This window comes from Saccostrea cucullata, unplaced genomic scaffold, assembly GCF_032062105.1.
Source record: "Saccostrea cucullata isolate Sc308-1 unplaced genomic scaffold, CSIRO_AGI_Scuc_v1 ctg268, whole genome shotgun sequence".
In the NCBI taxonomy this organism is placed as follows: domain Eukaryota; kingdom Metazoa; phylum Mollusca; class Bivalvia; order Ostreida; family Ostreidae; genus Saccostrea; species Saccostrea cuccullata.
In genome coordinates this window covers 191,471-208,487 of record NW_026935288.1, presented here as the reverse complement: position 1 = coordinate 208,487, position 17,017 = coordinate 191,471, and the positions used below count along the sequence as shown (strand labels likewise).

General features: G+C 34.2%; 2 protein-coding genes across 2 annotated transcripts; one reads left to right on the top strand and one right to left on the bottom strand.

Annotated features, from left to right (window-relative positions):
- Positions 1-3,186: 3,186 nt before the first annotated feature.
- Positions 3,187-6,802, bottom strand: LOC134242409 (serine-enriched protein-like). Its single transcript, XM_062724478.1, has 2 exons — positions 6,724-6,802; positions 3,187-3,839 (listed from the first exon to the last, which is right to left on the bottom strand). Exons 1-2 carry the CDS (start codon positions 6,800-6,802, stop codon positions 3,187-3,189), a joined length of 732 nt encoding a protein of 243 aa, XP_062580462.1.
- A 1,655-nt stretch (positions 6,803-8,457) lies between these two features.
- On the top strand, positions 8,458-14,309 carry LOC134242366 (uncharacterized). The gene is made up of 7 exons (XM_062724428.1): positions 8,458-9,529; positions 9,932-10,058; positions 11,587-11,752; positions 11,843-12,914; positions 13,004-13,121; positions 13,801-13,967; positions 14,162-14,309. Exons 1-7 carry the CDS (start codon positions 8,577-8,579, stop codon positions 14,265-14,267), a joined length of 2,709 nt encoding a protein of 902 aa, XP_062580412.1. The 5' UTR covers positions 8,458-8,576; the 3' UTR covers positions 14,268-14,309.
- Positions 14,310-17,017: the final 2,708 nt, after the last annotated feature.

The following is a 17,017-nucleotide window of genomic DNA, read 5'->3' as shown; positions in this document are numbered from 1 at the left end:
TAATTCTACACTTCCCGAAAATGCTTCCATATAAATACTAGTATCACTAATCATGGCTTTGCTATTCTTGAGAAGAAGATTTCTTTCTAATATATTTTAATGTAAACCTTGGATCCCCCATTGTGGCCCCACACTACCCCTGGGGTTTATGATTTGAACAAACTAGAATCTGCACTACCTGAGGATGATTCCATATAAATATCACTAATCATGGCTTTGAAGTACTTGAGAACAATAATGAGAAGACGATTTTAAAAGATTTCCCTATCTAGTCATATGTAAAACTTTGATCAGCTATTTTGGCCCCATGCTACCCCGGGGGACATGATTTGAACAAACTTGAATCTACACTACCTGAGGATGATTTCACATGAGTTTCATCTTTCCTGGCACCAGTGGTTCTTGAGAAGATTTTTAAATTTTTAAGATTTTCCCTATATACTCCTATGTAAAACTTTGAACTGCCATTGTGGCCTCATCCTACCCCCGGGGGTCATGATTTGAATAAACTTGAATCTAGACTACCTGAAAATGCTTCCACATAAGTTTCATCTTTCCTGGCACAGTGGTTCTTGAGAAGATTTTTAAAGATTTTCCCTATATACTCCTATGTAAAACTATGAACTGCCATTGTGGCTCCACCCTATCCCCGGGGGTCAAGATTTGAACAAACTTGAATCTACACTACCTGAGAATGCTTCCACATGGGTTTCATCTTTCCTGGCACAGTGGTTCTTGAGAAGAACATTTTTAAAGATTTTCCCTATATACACCTATGTAAAATTTTGATCGGCCATTGTGGCCCCACCCTATCCCCCGGGGTCATGATTTAAATAAATTTGAATCTACACTACTACCTGAGGATGCTTCCACATGAGTTTCATGTTTCCTGACCCAGTGGTCCTTGAGAAGAAGATTTTTTGTAAATGACATTAATTTTTAACAAATTCATGAATATCTCCCCTTGGAAGAGGGCATGACCCTTCATTTGCACAAACTTGAATCCCCTTTACCCAAGGATACTTTGTATAGCAAGATTGGTTGAAATTGGCCCAGTAGTTCTTGAGGGGAAGATGAAAATGTGAAAAATTTACGCGACAACCGACAACGACAACACACAACATTACACAAATTTTGATCAGGAAAATTCTGATGTGCGGAAAAATGAGCTTTTTGCTCAGGTGAGCTAAAAATTGAAATGAATGTCTTTTTTGTTATAAGAATTACAATGTCTTTTGGTTTCTCACAAGGGATTTTAATATCCAGAGCTACAATCTGCAGATACAATGGTGTGTAAAAATAATAAAATTTTTTTATCAATTATAAAATTTCTCTGAATTTAAAAAAGTACTTAGACTATTACATTGTATGTATGTTTATGAAATACATAGGGAAAATGCACTTATTATCGGTGATACATATGTAGACTCTACGGCATATTTTCTCAATTCATAGTCATTTGCCTTTGTAATGAAATCCAATACTGTTTTGGCCTTTCCAGTTCTAGCTTTCGGGATGCTTTTTACTAAAACATTTGGTAAATTGTAAGATTTGAACTCATTAAAAATGATACATTTTTGTAGAAAAGAATTTAAGTCTTTTGTTTCCTTTTATATCATACTTAATGCAATATTTTTAAAAGAGAAAAAAAACTTAATATCAATTATAAAAATTCCTTAAAATATTTCACATTCGGCGCTTGTAGAACTCAATTCTAATATTTGTTAATCTTTAAAATTTTCTTATGAAACAATTGAAATGAATTCTTTTTGTTTAATGAAGTTACAATCTATTGTCAACTCATAACAAGGGACACTTTTCAAGAATACAGAGGGCATATAAATATCCTGTGTGTATAAAAAAAAATTATCATCAGAATATTTAATTTACTTGCAATTTCCTTCAACCCGTTGAATTAAAATTTAATGAGAGATTACTGTCCTGAACTTGGTGCTTTTTACAAAATAGATAAATGTAAGATTTGAACCAATAAAAACATCTTAACATCTTATTTATTGCATATAATCAATAACATTTATTAGCCATCAAGTCTTTAATTTTGTAACGAAAGACTTTAAAACAAAATTGGTCTCAATGGAAGAAAAAGATGTCAACTGAAGAAAATCAAGATCATGTTGAATGGAAGTGCAATTTGTTTCTTATTTTTAAACATTATAACTTATTTTTTTATTTTGAGAAAATGACAGCTTAATAAGGTCTACGTATTGAATCTACTTAGTTTATTTTCAACATAAATAACCTGCCATATTTATTCAGGAAAAATGTCCAAAGAGGCAAAGACAGCTAAGAAATCAGAGCTATTTACTTGTATTGGGAAACTACAAGCTACGAACTGTGTACGTTTTCAATTACATTGTACTTTGTCTTGTGTGCTTATCTTAATTTTCAAATAAAAATCAGTAAACGACAGTATTAAACCACAATATAACAAAAAGAGTAGTACTCTTCATTGGGTGTTGGGATTTCCTTATTCTCTATGTGTATACATAATATCCCTAAGATAAAGCAGATATTCTCTGTCAAGTTATGAAAATACAAGGCGCGTTCAAATATAATTTAATAGAATTTTTCTCAGTGAACTTCAAGTATCTTTTTTATATATCTCTAGAAAATTGCTATCCGTGTATTTCTTAATTATAACAACCTTCTTAATATATACCAAAAATACTAATAATATAATATAACATAATATAATATATACCATAAATACTAGTTTAAATTATCCAAATAATTTCTCAAAGTTGTTTTTGGTGATTGAAATACAAATACTTTAACCAATTGTATATAAAACGAAAAATATAGAAAAAGCTTTTGCAAAGAATACACAAAGACCTGATTAAGTTTGTTTATGAATTTATTTTTATTTCCATAAGAAACATATCCAAAACATAAACTTATCCACAACAGAAAACAATTATTATTAATTTAAATGTTTGTATAGGATAACATTCATCAAAAGACATTCAATCATCGATCATGGGTGAGACCACAAATTGGAACTCCTCAATGTTGTGCTCTTTCTAATTTCTTCTTCTTCGTCGTCGTCTTCTTCTTCATTCTTTGGCTGGGGAACAGCAAGTAGGGTTTTGCTTGACCAAGCTTATTATTCAAGAACCTTTCTGAGCAACCTATGGGTTAGGTTACGTTTCTCTACTGATGTTTCGTTCAGTCATTGATGGCTTTCAGATATCCGTGAATCTTTTCAACGAATTTGGCAGCAGCACGGTGATGGGCGAGATAGAACTTCGTTGATTTCAAGATGGCCGACGAGTTGCCCTTCCTGATGGTCCTTGTTGTGAAGTCTCGACAGGCAATCTTTAAGTCAGAGAGACCAAACTCAGACGCTCCACAGTACAGTCCCGTCACATTGGAAGTATTTATGTTGACCTTCCCACAATGGACGAAGGTCACCAGTTCTCTGAAGTCTTCCGGCTGATAGTTTTTGATTTCGATAACAAGGTGGTTGGAAAGAGTTTTGTTTTCTTTATTCTTCTTTTTAGACTTCTTGGACGAAGGAGACTGACGCTGAGCATCCAGGATTAGATTATAGAAGACTCGGCTACGTGTGGCTAAAATGGCTTTCATGCCGTAAATTGGAACACGCTTCTCTCCAACAAGAAACATGACGTCACAGAGGTCCGGAAATGAGAGGATGTATTGAAGGCTGTTGCAGAGTTCCTGAGTACTTCTGTATTTCATCACTTCCGGTTCAGCAGCTGGTTGTTCGCCATTGTCGACCTCGGAGAATGATGTATCGGCCTCTTTGTCGATTTCTGCACTGGAATGGTCAGTAGCAGAGTCGTAACCAGAGGAACAACCTACAAAAAATGTTAAATTATTAAAACAACTTATTTCATGTCAAATTATCATTTTTTAAAATTTACATTGTAATTTATATGCACTTATTTGTTCATTGAAAAATAGATATTATATATAGGGTGAATTCACCATGCATCGGACACATACCTTGCATCGGACAACTTTAGACAATAAACTCTCTTTCAACTTAAGAGTTCCGTGTATTTATTTGTTTCTGTCTTGAAGCTGAAGACTTAAATTTTTTAATGATACCGATTGTTATTATCATGTTGTGATAAAAATACCCCGAGAATGGCCTTGAAGTTACGTCATATTTTACATCATCAAAGGGGAACAACCAGGAATTTAAGATTTTGCGATTTTTAGAGTTATCGTTCTTAAAATTCGACTTCAACGGAACGAGGCAGACTTTGGTGAATAAAGTCAAAGATTGATAATTTTACATAAATTTTAAAGAAATTTCACTTCAATGTTCGTATAATTCTTTTAAAAGCTGGTTTTCAATAGTATGTTCATTTCTCCGTACATCGGACACAAATTAACCATGATCGGACACTTTCCGATGCAAAGAGTAAGCAATACCATTTTCATACAGAACCCAGCTGATAGCTGTTTTTTGCGGAAAAGGAAAATAAAAACTCTATATTTTCAGTCAAAATACAGGTTATCGATGTATGACGTCTGGAATTTGACTCAATTTATTTCTACAAACCAGAGTATGATAAACCATGAAAAAAGGCGCGAATTACCGCAGTGTAAGCATTTTAAAGCATTTTTAAGGCAGAGTGAGGTCTCTTAAATCGTTCTACATTTGTGCAACGATATCGTCAATTAGATTTAAATTGAGGGTTAATTCTTAGATAAAAGATAAAAATATATCCATATCAAGGATTTTAAAGCACTTTAATAAAGGTATGATATTTATCCAGTCAAAATACCGTCTGTCCGAATGCATGGTAAACAATGTCCGAACTCCATGGTGAATTTTGAGTTATTCCTAAAAACTCGATTTTTGAGGATATTTTCTAAATAAAGGGCATATAATTGTGTCCCAAATTGATATTTTAATCACAAACTAAATGTTAAACTCCATTTTGATAATTTTCCGTCGGTAGCGATATCGCTAGAACTTGTTGAAGTACAAGGGTATCCGATGCATGGTGAATTCACCCTAAATTAATGTTAAAATAAAGAATTTAATTTATCAAAATTTTATTTATTTATTACTCAAGCCCTAGAGGGGCTTGAGTTATCTAAAACGATGCTAGGTCATCGATTTACTCAGTTTAAAAACACGAAATTATATTATATTTGTAGATAAACATATTTCTAGAAACAAAAATGAAGCTTATGTTGAAAACGTCTGTATATTCAAAAATATTAAGTGTTAAAAGTCGGATTCTATTCTACAGCGTATGAACAATGAGTGAAGCGTCGCAGCTGCAACAGTTTCTATCATTCTCTTATACAGAGTTGTCGTTCCCGCTTCTCTCCCACATACACCTCTGTCAACGCTTGTTATACAAGATTCTTGAAAAAAATGTTTTTGATAAAAAGTTGTAATTATAATTGTGTGTAATTATAATTCTTATCGAAAAACATTTTTTATTTTAATTTTTTACACCTTAAAAGGATTTTTTAATTAAGATATTAATTTTTACTCCGCAAAATAGTTCCCTAAAATCTTTGAAAATAAGTCGTTTTTGGGTGATTATAGATTTAAAATAAATAATGAATTATCATCCTTATCAATATTTACAATAATTAATTATCATTTAAATTTCGAATCTTCGCTGTTTAAAATTTGTACAAGAATCTTGTACAACGAGCGTTGACAGAGGTGTTGTGAGCGTAGCGGAAGACAACTCTGGATAGAGAATGCAGTTTCTATACAGAGATTTCGCGCTTTCATTTGCGTAGGAATCTCAGGTACTTTTTACAGTCGCCGACAAAGCATCCATGGACGAGTCCACTGGTTACTCTGAAAGGTGACGCAGGTTACCCCATTTCTAATTGTCCTTCTCTTAACAAATTTTCGAAACGCTTATTCTCGCAGTGTTGGTCTGATTTCAATATAAGTAACTTGGCATAACTTCACAAGTAGACTACACTAAGATACATTATTATAGATCTGTCAAAGTTTTACAATGCGTGGCAAAAAAATGTATGGCTGTACCCCCAAACTGAAATTGCCTATAACGGGCCTGAAAATGATGTGCACTTTGAGTGACAGTAAAATAATAGCGCAAAATTATTGTTAATTTCTCCCTCATACGTTTTTTTTTTTATTTTAAAAAATCGTACTTTCTTCAGCTTTGGTAACGGAACCTAAATAACTTCTTTTGGATTCGAACGGAATATGTACTGTACATGCCGCACAGTTAGATACCCGTATACCGGTAATTACGTGGCTTTTTGGAGCCCTGAGCCCCCCCCCCCCCCCCGTCCACTTTGAAAAACTTTTCTTCCGACTTGCAACAAGCTATTTGGATTGATGTTTATAAAATGTTTTTATGTACGTCATTAAGCAAAATTAAAAAAGCGTATAGTTTGAAGTATATGAAATGTCCACATAAAAAATATTTTATTGATTCAAGAAACGTCTACTATACTCTATAAAATATTCCTGAAAGTGAGTAACGTAAATTCGTCGTATAGTACGATAAATTATATTTATTCTAATTAACTTCATTATATGAATTTTGTTTCATGTACATGTATATAATTCAATAGAAGATTGAACTCAATAGCCCACATTATACCATTTTAGGATATTAATGACTTTTCTTAGTTGATTTTCATTTTCTACAGCTTGAGTATCTCTGACTTTTTGTCAGTATATACTTGTTTTTTTAATTATGTAACATTAATATTGATAAATACCTTCGTTGTCATATCCGAAGTAAGACTTGTTCAATTCTTCATTCTCCACCAAAGGCCTTTTGGACTCGGAAAGATTCATTTTGACTGGGAGTTTTATTTCTCGTATCGGATATATCTAACTGTGAAGTAAATTTTGGAAGTACTGCTTATTCCCCGCCCGTTCTGTTTTATACCCTAAGTTGTCCGATACTTCACTTATTGTCAGTCTCCGACACCGTGACATTGAGTCAGAGACGACGGTCAGTTTACCGTTACCTGTGGAACAGTGTCACACCTGTGTCAAGTCACTGACCGCTAACCCGCCACCAAAATTAATTAATGAATTAATTAAAAAGCAAATTTGAGAAAACCAATTATGCTGTCGTCTATGCAATGTTCCGTTAATTTTGATAACTTTTCAAATGTCAAAGACTAATCAATTAATACAGTTATCTAATCAAAATTCTAGATAACTATTTTTTTAACAAGCCAAAAACGTACACCATTTTTTGTTAACGGTAAATTCCAGGACCTTAAACAAATTCAAAACAATTTAGCAAAGCTGAACTTTTATTCATAACATAATTATGTTTAAAATTAAAACTCTGTGGATTAAATTTCTTCATTAACTCAAAACCTTCTTTAAAACGTAAAATTAATTTTAGTTAAAGATATGACAAAGAACACAAAATAAATAAATAAATAAATAAATAATAAAATTCTTAAGTAAATATTTCATTTTATCTGTATACTTTTTAGTCTTTTATTTTAGAACGCGGAGAAAATCAATAACTGTAGGTTGTATTTTGTAAACATGTTTATTCAACAGATTAAAATCAGACACACAAACGTTTTTTGAACTTCCACGGATTACCATGAACTTATCATTAAATTGTTAAATTTTAAGGATAAACGGCGAATATTATTTTTTGTACCAAATTAAATTCTTTCCCATGATCGACGATTGATAAAAGAACCTTCACTGAGCCTCAGAACGCATCTCAATATCCCCAATATTTGAAATTATTAGAAAGGGTATATATGATTCAGAGAGAACCCCAGAGGAAAAGTTGTTTTAAAAAATGAATTGCAAAATATCTTACATAATTTTTATAATTCTTGAAAAAGACTGTATTCAACCATATCAAAATAAATGCTCAATACAATACTATCTAAGTTTATAGGGACTTATGTAAACACGGATATGTGTGCCGTTAATGAAATAGTGGAAATAAGGTTGTATCTGGGTCAAATAAGGTATGCGTGACTCATGACATTGCAGTGTAATTACCTGTACACGGTAAAATGACCTGCGACGTAAAAGCACGGGTTCTTCATCTCCAAGCAAAATCAGAGACAAAGATCATTTACAAGAAAACGTATTTTGCATCCATATCAGATTCATTAATAATTAAATATTTTGCGTAGTAATGAACCACGTGTGTCATATTAGTATTGATTTTCTTATCCAACAAAGAAATGTAAACACGACGCCAGAAAGACGAGCAGCGGTGAGACATGCTTTTACACCTGGAAAAACCGATAATTACAGGTGCAAAAAATGCATGTTTATCATTAATTCATGAAAAGCAATTACTTTAAACCATTGCATGCATTCTGGCATTTTTACCGACGTTAATTACATTTGAACATTTCCTAAAATACCCCTTTGGGGCCTCTTTTCGTTGACACACCTGATAAACATATACCTGAGGCATGCGCACAAAATGAAAGCGTCTTCTTTTATTTGAATAGGTGAGCTAATTCCGACCGCCATTTTGAATTTTGAGGAAGTGAGGCAGGTGAGAAAGCGTTGCTTATTTCACTCCGTGAGTACATAATGTGAAAACTCGGGGAAACTTAACAAAATAACGATGGGATTTCTCAGGTGTGCCTTCACCTGCGTGATTCTGGCCCTGTTTTTCGTCTGGACCGGATCAGGGAGAAGTGTTTTTGAATGGATGAGGCCAGACAATTTTGATGAGATTATGGACAAGTTGTCTTCTGTGACCCAGGAGAACTGTCGCTCCAAACCCAAACATGAACTGGAGCTTCCCGGCGCGTCAGTGTCGCAAAAACCGCGCTACAACATGCTTCTTACTTCAGTGATATACTCCAACAGATCTCAACTTCTTCATCTGCACAACATGGCCTTGAACAGGGCTCATTACTATAGTTTTATCTACCAGAGACTCAACAGATCTGTAGATTTCAACTTTCAGCCTGGACTGATGTACTTGTATATGTCGGCAACAGCCGATGTGACTGCTAGTGAAGGATTCCTTAACGGTTCCGCAATCTTTTTTGACAATCATTGTTATTATCCTAACTGGTATAACAAAATTTTAGATTTCAACAAAACCACGCCATTGTTTGGTCCAAAAGCGTGGAGGGAGGATGATTACGCTGAAACAACGAACTATCTCCGGGAACCCACGAACAGGACGGTGGATATTCATGATTACGGGGCTGGGTGGAACAAGAACTACTCGAACCAGGCCTACAAAACAGCCCCATGGTACTCTCCGTGGATGCCAGATATCACAGGAGAACAGGATTCATTGACTAAGTTTACTTATGTAGTGGGTATAAAATTTTCAAACAAAACGGGGACGTTTATAGATAACGAGTTTGTGGCAATTCCATATTTTGGTCCGCCACAGCCTGGAATTAACGACCGAGAGGAGAATTCTCCGTCACTTCCGGTGCAGTGGAGCAAACCTTACTTCGACTGTGGACGGTCCAACAAGTGGATAGTAACAGCCAGCGCACCTGTTGTAGAGTACATGCCGCGATACTCTCCATTCATTCATTTACGTAGACCAAGGTAATAGCTTCTCATCATGAAATTCTCACTCAATCATAATGAACTATACCTGCTCCAGGGATATTTGATCATCAAATCCCAATATAATCCCCTTATTAATCTTTAAGCAGTATGTATTTTTAAGAAAGTGCAAACTCTACTACGATTCTTCTTTCTCATGCAATTCACCCTCTTAATACGTGGAGGTTGTTTTGTTTGCTTAAGAAACGACATAATCTCAAAAACAATCCTCTGTACAGATAGTGGAGTTTATTCAACAAAAACCAGATTTACCCAGGGAATTAAGACTCTGCAGATATTGTATGCACAGACCATGGGTATTAATTTCTCTGAAAACATCGGATTGTCCTGCAGTACAATGTTTCAGTTTAATAATTCCTTTTTTGCATTTTCTTTTGACAGAACTGTAGCAGTATCAGCCATGGATATAGAGTTTGAGAGAATAGATATTAACCCGTGTCCCATCAGTGATGGCAATCCAGAACCAAATTTCTTTGCTGGCACGGCCAGATGTAAACCTACCACAATGGTAAGTTTCTTTTGAACATACCTCTACTAATCTGTATGAATATTTGTAATTAACGAGAAAAGCAAAATAGAATTTGATGCATTTATGAAAAGTAATTTATCCTAATCTACCCTAAATTTTAATAGTATGAGGAACGTATTAAATTCCATATATGTTGTTTTCCCATTATGTAGAAATTGCAAATGAATTCTCCTGTGTTTCTGATTCACAATAATTAACTCTTGTTGAAAATATCAACCAATGCAATGATTATTTAACAGAATTTCAATGAAACAAGGAATACTCATGGGACACGAATCTGCATTATATAACGACAAAAATATCGTTGACAGTCACATGTTATCGATAACTTGTCATGTATTAATGTAATAAATTTTATGATTACACTTAAAATGAAGAAGAAAAGTATAAATACAATTCCTCTTGTGAATCGAACAAACTGGTATGGGAATACCATGCAATTGTATTTGTATAATGCCGTGGAAATAAAAAAAAATGAACATGTTTGAAGCTTATCATGCGAGCAATGGGAACTTCGTCACGCAAATGGACCATTCATATATAGAGCAACGCAACATATACAATGATAAACTCTTAAGGAAAATAATCCTCGATATAGTTAATTAACGGCCATTCAACTGCATTAAGTTGAAGTTTTTGTTTGTCCTGTACATACTATAAAATTATGTACCCATTTCCCATGATAACTGATGTTCTAGTTTTCATTGTATCGAAGAGGAGAAAAAATGCATTTTTTTTGTTTGGGGTAAAGATAATAAGAAAGTAAACGAAACGCAAATTTAACCACCTGGAACAAAACTTGATTATTGTTATTATTCAGTCAGGTAAAACCCTGATATCTGAAACACATTGATATTTAGCATTTATAAATCCATCTAGATCACAAATTTGATCCGTAAACAGAAGTTGAAATCTTTTGATGCCTGATCACAATAAAGTGAAACCTGGGAATTCCTAACGCATTAGGAATTGTACCTTTTAAATCTCGGTGTAACAGGTAAACATAGTGCTAATCCAATCGATACATAGTCATCCCTGCTTCATTAAATACTAATATTAATTATTCAATTGCAATATCCAACACATCAATCACAGAGCCTGTAAATTAAGGCAAAGCTCTAAAGGTCCGTGAATAATACATGACGCCCTATCAACCCCCTTGTCGATCTGAACGACATCAAACCGAGAGCTGCGGCCTCTGGGAACAACCGACTGCAGCGCCACTCAAACTTAATGGGACATTTCGCCGCTGTATCAATCCGGGAAATTCCTATTGGACAAGTTTTCTCTATTGTGGTTACTAACTGGAGACATTTTGTCACGTTCTGTTTATCATTCTATACATGTATAAGTGGAATTTTTTTTTTTACTTACCTGAAGAAGTTGACAAGCAAAAAAAAAAAAAAAAAAAAAAATTCTCTTTTTTGTAGTGGCCTTTTTTCAAGATATTATCCATAAAATTTTATTCCTGACAAAGTTACATAAAAGTTCCATTTTCTTTTCACAGTGCGAAGTGATACCTGGTTATGGATTCCGTCGGGGCGGTTACCAGTGTGTTTGTAAGCCCGGATATTACTACCCGTGGTGGCACGACGGACCTTTCCTTGGGATAGAAATTGAGCAGGCCACCGGGTCCGAATACGACGCTTGGTTTGATTGCCTGGCCGTGGAAGGTGAGTCACGAATTTTCACGAATTTTTTTTTTCAATCCTTAAAGAAATAAAACAAATAATATTATATTCATATTATGTTTTTGATATTAGAACAAATGGTGCCTCCCAATGAGATGCCAAGTTTTGTGGAAAGAAAGAAGAGATCTACACTCCAGGACCGATTTGTTGACGTAATTTCTTCTGCTGACTCTAGCCCGCGTGTTTCAATGGGAAAACTATCTACTACGGATAATGCAGGGAAAAGACAAAAACGGTCTGCCTCAAAGAAGGTCAATAAGTTGGTGGCAAAGAGATCCGCATTTAAAACAGTCAAGGAAAGAATGCAGGAGCGAAGATTTATACCACGGTACCCAGGAGAGAAGAGATTTATGAGGCACAAACGTGATCTATTTGATCAAGAAATGTACGCAAGAATGGAAAAGATTATATACCGAAAGCAGACCACGAATAAAGAGAATTGTATGACAAAGCCAGATTATGAGTTGTACTTACCGGGGGATGCAGGGTATGGCGCTGACAAACGATTTGAAGCCGAAGCCCGCACTGCGTTGAGGTTGGCACATTTCTTGTGTGATTTCCTTCAAAACATCGACGAATATGAAGACTTCGGAAGCGTAAGGGGAGACAAGAGATTAAACGAGACACACATATTTGGTGAGGTTCTCGCTAACGTCATGAGCAACTTTAAAATTCTAGGCAGTGGCGTTTTCTTTGACCGCTACAAGTTCCGAATGTCGCCACCTGTTAACAACACGGATCCCCGATTTGTACATGGTATCACTCGGGAGTACTTCGGACCTTTTGCATACACGTACATGTCTGCAGATACGGACGGATTGGAAAAGTTCCGCGCTATAGACTATGCTGGTCTGAAATCTCCATATACTCAAAAGATGTGGTTCAGAGACTTGAAGGCCAGGTGGCAGACGAACTTCGAGGGCCTGAAGCAATACACCGCTAAACCTATGGTTCGTTCAGATCCTAATGGCACTAGTTTAGTGAGATGGGAGCACTACCCATTAAAGTATTTTGCTCCAAAGTATGAACACGGAGAGTGGCTGAGGCCTACCTTTAAATGCGATGGAATGGTGGATGAGTGGGTTGTCACATACATCGCACCATTCTTTGGAACAAATGCATTAAAGACTCGACTAGAATTCCAGTAAGTCCAGATATATAATTACATTCGAAATATTCATACTTTTGTATATTATTCAAGTATACTGACCCTTATTCTTTTTTCTTTTTCAGTGGAGTGGTAACAGTTGATGTCAAGTTAGACTTCTTAGAAATCCACCAATGTCCTGGAGATTATTCCGTGGCGAACGCATTTAAAAACACGGCGCGTTGTCACTTTAAATCGCAATATGTAAGTGAAGCCAAACCTCCATATAATGTCTAAACACAAATAACCGGCGATATTCACTATAGTTTCCACATAGAAAGTATTAACGTATTCTTAGATTTTTCCAATATATTTATTGCAACTATAATCTTAGTATGCATGAAGTAGCTTTTTCTTTATTTATAAACTTTCTCTACTGCTTTATTTTCTCTGAGCGGAATTTTTTCCTGTTGGTCGTTCTTGGCACTGGCGGAATAATCACGTGACAAGTATAGTGGTTGTTCCCTTGTGTCAATAATGAACTCGAGGAAAGTCGCCATATTCTTAAACAGCCTTCATTGTATATTTCTCCATACTATATCTACTGTTAACAAAATGAATTTTTTAAATACATTACCTCTCCCTAAAATTCAATTTTAATTTCTGTTATAATCGAGAATTTAATTTGCATGCAAAAATTATTTTTCACCATTCTTAAATTATTATTTGCGTCTTTCAAATCTCTGTTTTAGTATTTTTATTTTTAAATTCGCCGCATGCACGAAATGCATTTGCATACTTGAGATAAATACAAGTTCTCTTTTTCAAAGATAAATACGTCAATCAACAAGTATTATGATGTCTAAGGCAGCCGCAATCATTCTAACCACTGCAGTCATAATAAGCACTAAAAACTGCACTTTTATGTATTTTTCTTTTGCAGTGTGTACCGTTACCTCTACAGACCCCTACCCAGCGCTACCTCCGAGGGGGGTACAAGTGCGAGTGTCGTCAAGGTTACGAGTACCCCTTCAACGACCTCAGTTGGTTCTTTGATGGTCAGATGATGGAAGAGGAATATAACAAAATGTTACGAGGAGAGCCCAATAGGTATCGTATGCTGCTCACGTGTTTATGTTTGCTGACTACGTAAATGTTTCATATTTGAATACGGTAAACAGAACAATTGAAAATACTAAGCATAGAAAAATATAGTTCTTGAGATGCCTTGCAGCTAATGCACCCTTCACATTAATTTTTTTTAATCATGCAATTGTAAAAATCTATAATATTTTTTGTTACAGATACGACACGCTGAAATGCAGGATAGCTGGAGCGGACGCCATTACATTTAGCTGGGTTCTTCTCTCATTGTCTTCTTTTATCTATCTTCTCTGGACTCGTATCTAAATATCACAGTGCATTTTCTAATTAAAATCTTTCTTTTTTGTTTTTTTGAATTGAAATCTGATCAAGTCTTCCACACAAGTAAGTACCAAAAAATAACCGGAAAATAACCATGGGTCACTTTAGACCAAATATACAACATACATGTATCTGAATTATAATATACAGTATGTTAATTTTTGAATTCTTCAGGTAAATAAAACTTTTTGAATTATATATTAATTGGAAAAACTAGTCTGCAGGACTTTATTAATTCATTGACATGTTTATTGGTATAAATGCTCAGAACGATGTCATCATCATTTTTAAAGAATTGTTTTTATCATTATTATATTATGATTGTATAATGTTACATTTTTTACCTTTGTAAACTGTAACTATGTGCCATTAATGCCAAATAGATTGTTTCTTGTTAGTGCAATTGAAATGTATAAATGCTTGACAATGTGATTTAAAATTAAATGTACATATATTATTTAATGAAAATTAATGAATGTATGCAAGAGCGCTTGAAAAGGCATCCATTTAATGTAGAACTATATTATCTATGATGTACATATATTTCTTATTACAACGTTCATATGTAGGTCATATACGCAATAATATATGCAATTTTAATTTAAGTGCTTTTAAGTTCTAACGCTTCTGAGTATGCAAGGAAGTACACTACCAGGACGTGTACGAATTTTTTTTCACGTGCCATGTTTGATATACGCAGACATTACTCAAGAAATCTTCAGAAACTCTAACCCTTGTAAACAGGAACTCATAAACACTTCAAACTGTTCTATACATATCAATTTAAAATCAATCTTTTGTTTTTATGCATACACGTTTTCTTGAAAAAAAAAATAATGAAATTTAGAAAATGTCTAGTCTAACATGGCCAAATTTTTATGATCTACCTGGAGAAGGTAAGGTGCCTTTATTGTGATTTTTATTACATGTAAGTTTGTACATATTTTCATAGATTATTATTTTATATACAACCATGGAATAATAAAAAATGTACAAATGCCAACCTTGTTGCTGTTTGTTTCTATAAATTTGAGGCGTTTTGATAGTGTATCGTTATGCAGAGCAAAATAACGAAATGAAATCTTGAAAAATGAATGCAGATGGTATATTTCAAGGAAGCGAGGCAAGATTATTTTTAATGAGGAATTAAGGTTTAATGAGGAATTAAGGAGGCGAGGAACTTGAAAAGGTAGAAAGTGTCTTTGATAAATCAGACCTGCCACTGGTGCTTCTGACAAAGAAGGTGGGTGAACAAGGAAAGCGAAATGCCTTTAGTGCAACATATGACGTTAAAAGTCAATTGCATATACATGGCATAATTTCCTTTCAATTGATATTTAATCAATCATTAATGTATACTTTTATGTAAAATTTTTACAATTTCAGAATTTCTACAAAATCTCAGAAAGTTTAAAATATTTGCCTATGAAACAGCAAATACACAGTAAAGAGGACAATCTTCTCCATGACAAACTATGACACCATTTTTCGATGTGAACGGATCATCTCTACATTTTTTTTAAAAAGTTAATCCTTAATATACATGTTTTGTTAACAAAAACATAGAGTAAAAGAGCCATTATACCTTAAAAGTATATTTTACGGCCAAAACCTTATAATTTTTTATAGAAATACTTGAATTCCATTTACGAAAATCAATATCAAAAACATGCTTAATACCCAACTTCATCAGGAGATACATGTACGTAGCGTAGTGGTCAGTGAGTTACCCTCAAAACAAACTTTTTCTCAAGTTTCATATGGCTAGGGTTCGAATCCCACGCATTCCATATATGTTTTTGAAAGAAGAATAATTTTTGACGAAAGTTTTATCGCAGAAAAATTTTGTTTTATCAGAGTTTCACAATTTTCAAAATTGAGGATTTTACTCTTAAGTAATTACTTAATTCAAAAACGGAATATGATTTTTATGTATCTGAAGCCATATGCATTCTGCACGCATTGTTCAACCATCTTCTTTGATGAAAAATAATCAAATCATCCAAGACAGCAAAATAAGTTGGAAATAGGAATCATATTGTTCATGAATAAAACGTTTAAAGATCGTGGTCCACTATGCGTAAAGTGAACTCCATACATGTATAATATACATACATGTATCATGCTGTGTTCGGTGATTAGCTAAATATATATGTTAAGAATGATCTTGAAAATGAGTCATAATTAAAAGTGATGAGAGAGGGATTTTTTGTTCAACAACAAAAATAATGGGTGTACATGTTTCTGGAAGTTTATAAAGATCTAAAGTCCACCTATGTACATGTACAGCTCGCTTGTGACCAAGTAGTCTATAAATGGCAGCGTGTGGGAAATTCTCCTCTTTTGGTAAACATTCAGGCAACCATAAAAGAAAATAAATAACTAATACAGTGATATAAAAATTTAGAGCAGGCCTGGAACGACTACGGTGATTATTATACATATGCATGTAACTGAAATTTGAATTGCCTCGCTTGAATTGTACTTCTTGAGTCAAGGAAACACGCTTTACTTAGGCTTATGCATAAATAATATGTTAAGAATAAAATATTCACAATATAAGCATGTAACTGTAAGACACAAAACGCAAAGGCGTCGAAACCTTGGGGGCTTTGCTCCCCCATCTTTTTTAGTTTTGCAAAGATGGACATAAGATAGGCAATGAACATTGGGTCGTAGGTTTAGCCCACCCCGTCCCCCATTTCAACAGACGCGTTGCAGTGTATGGTATAAGA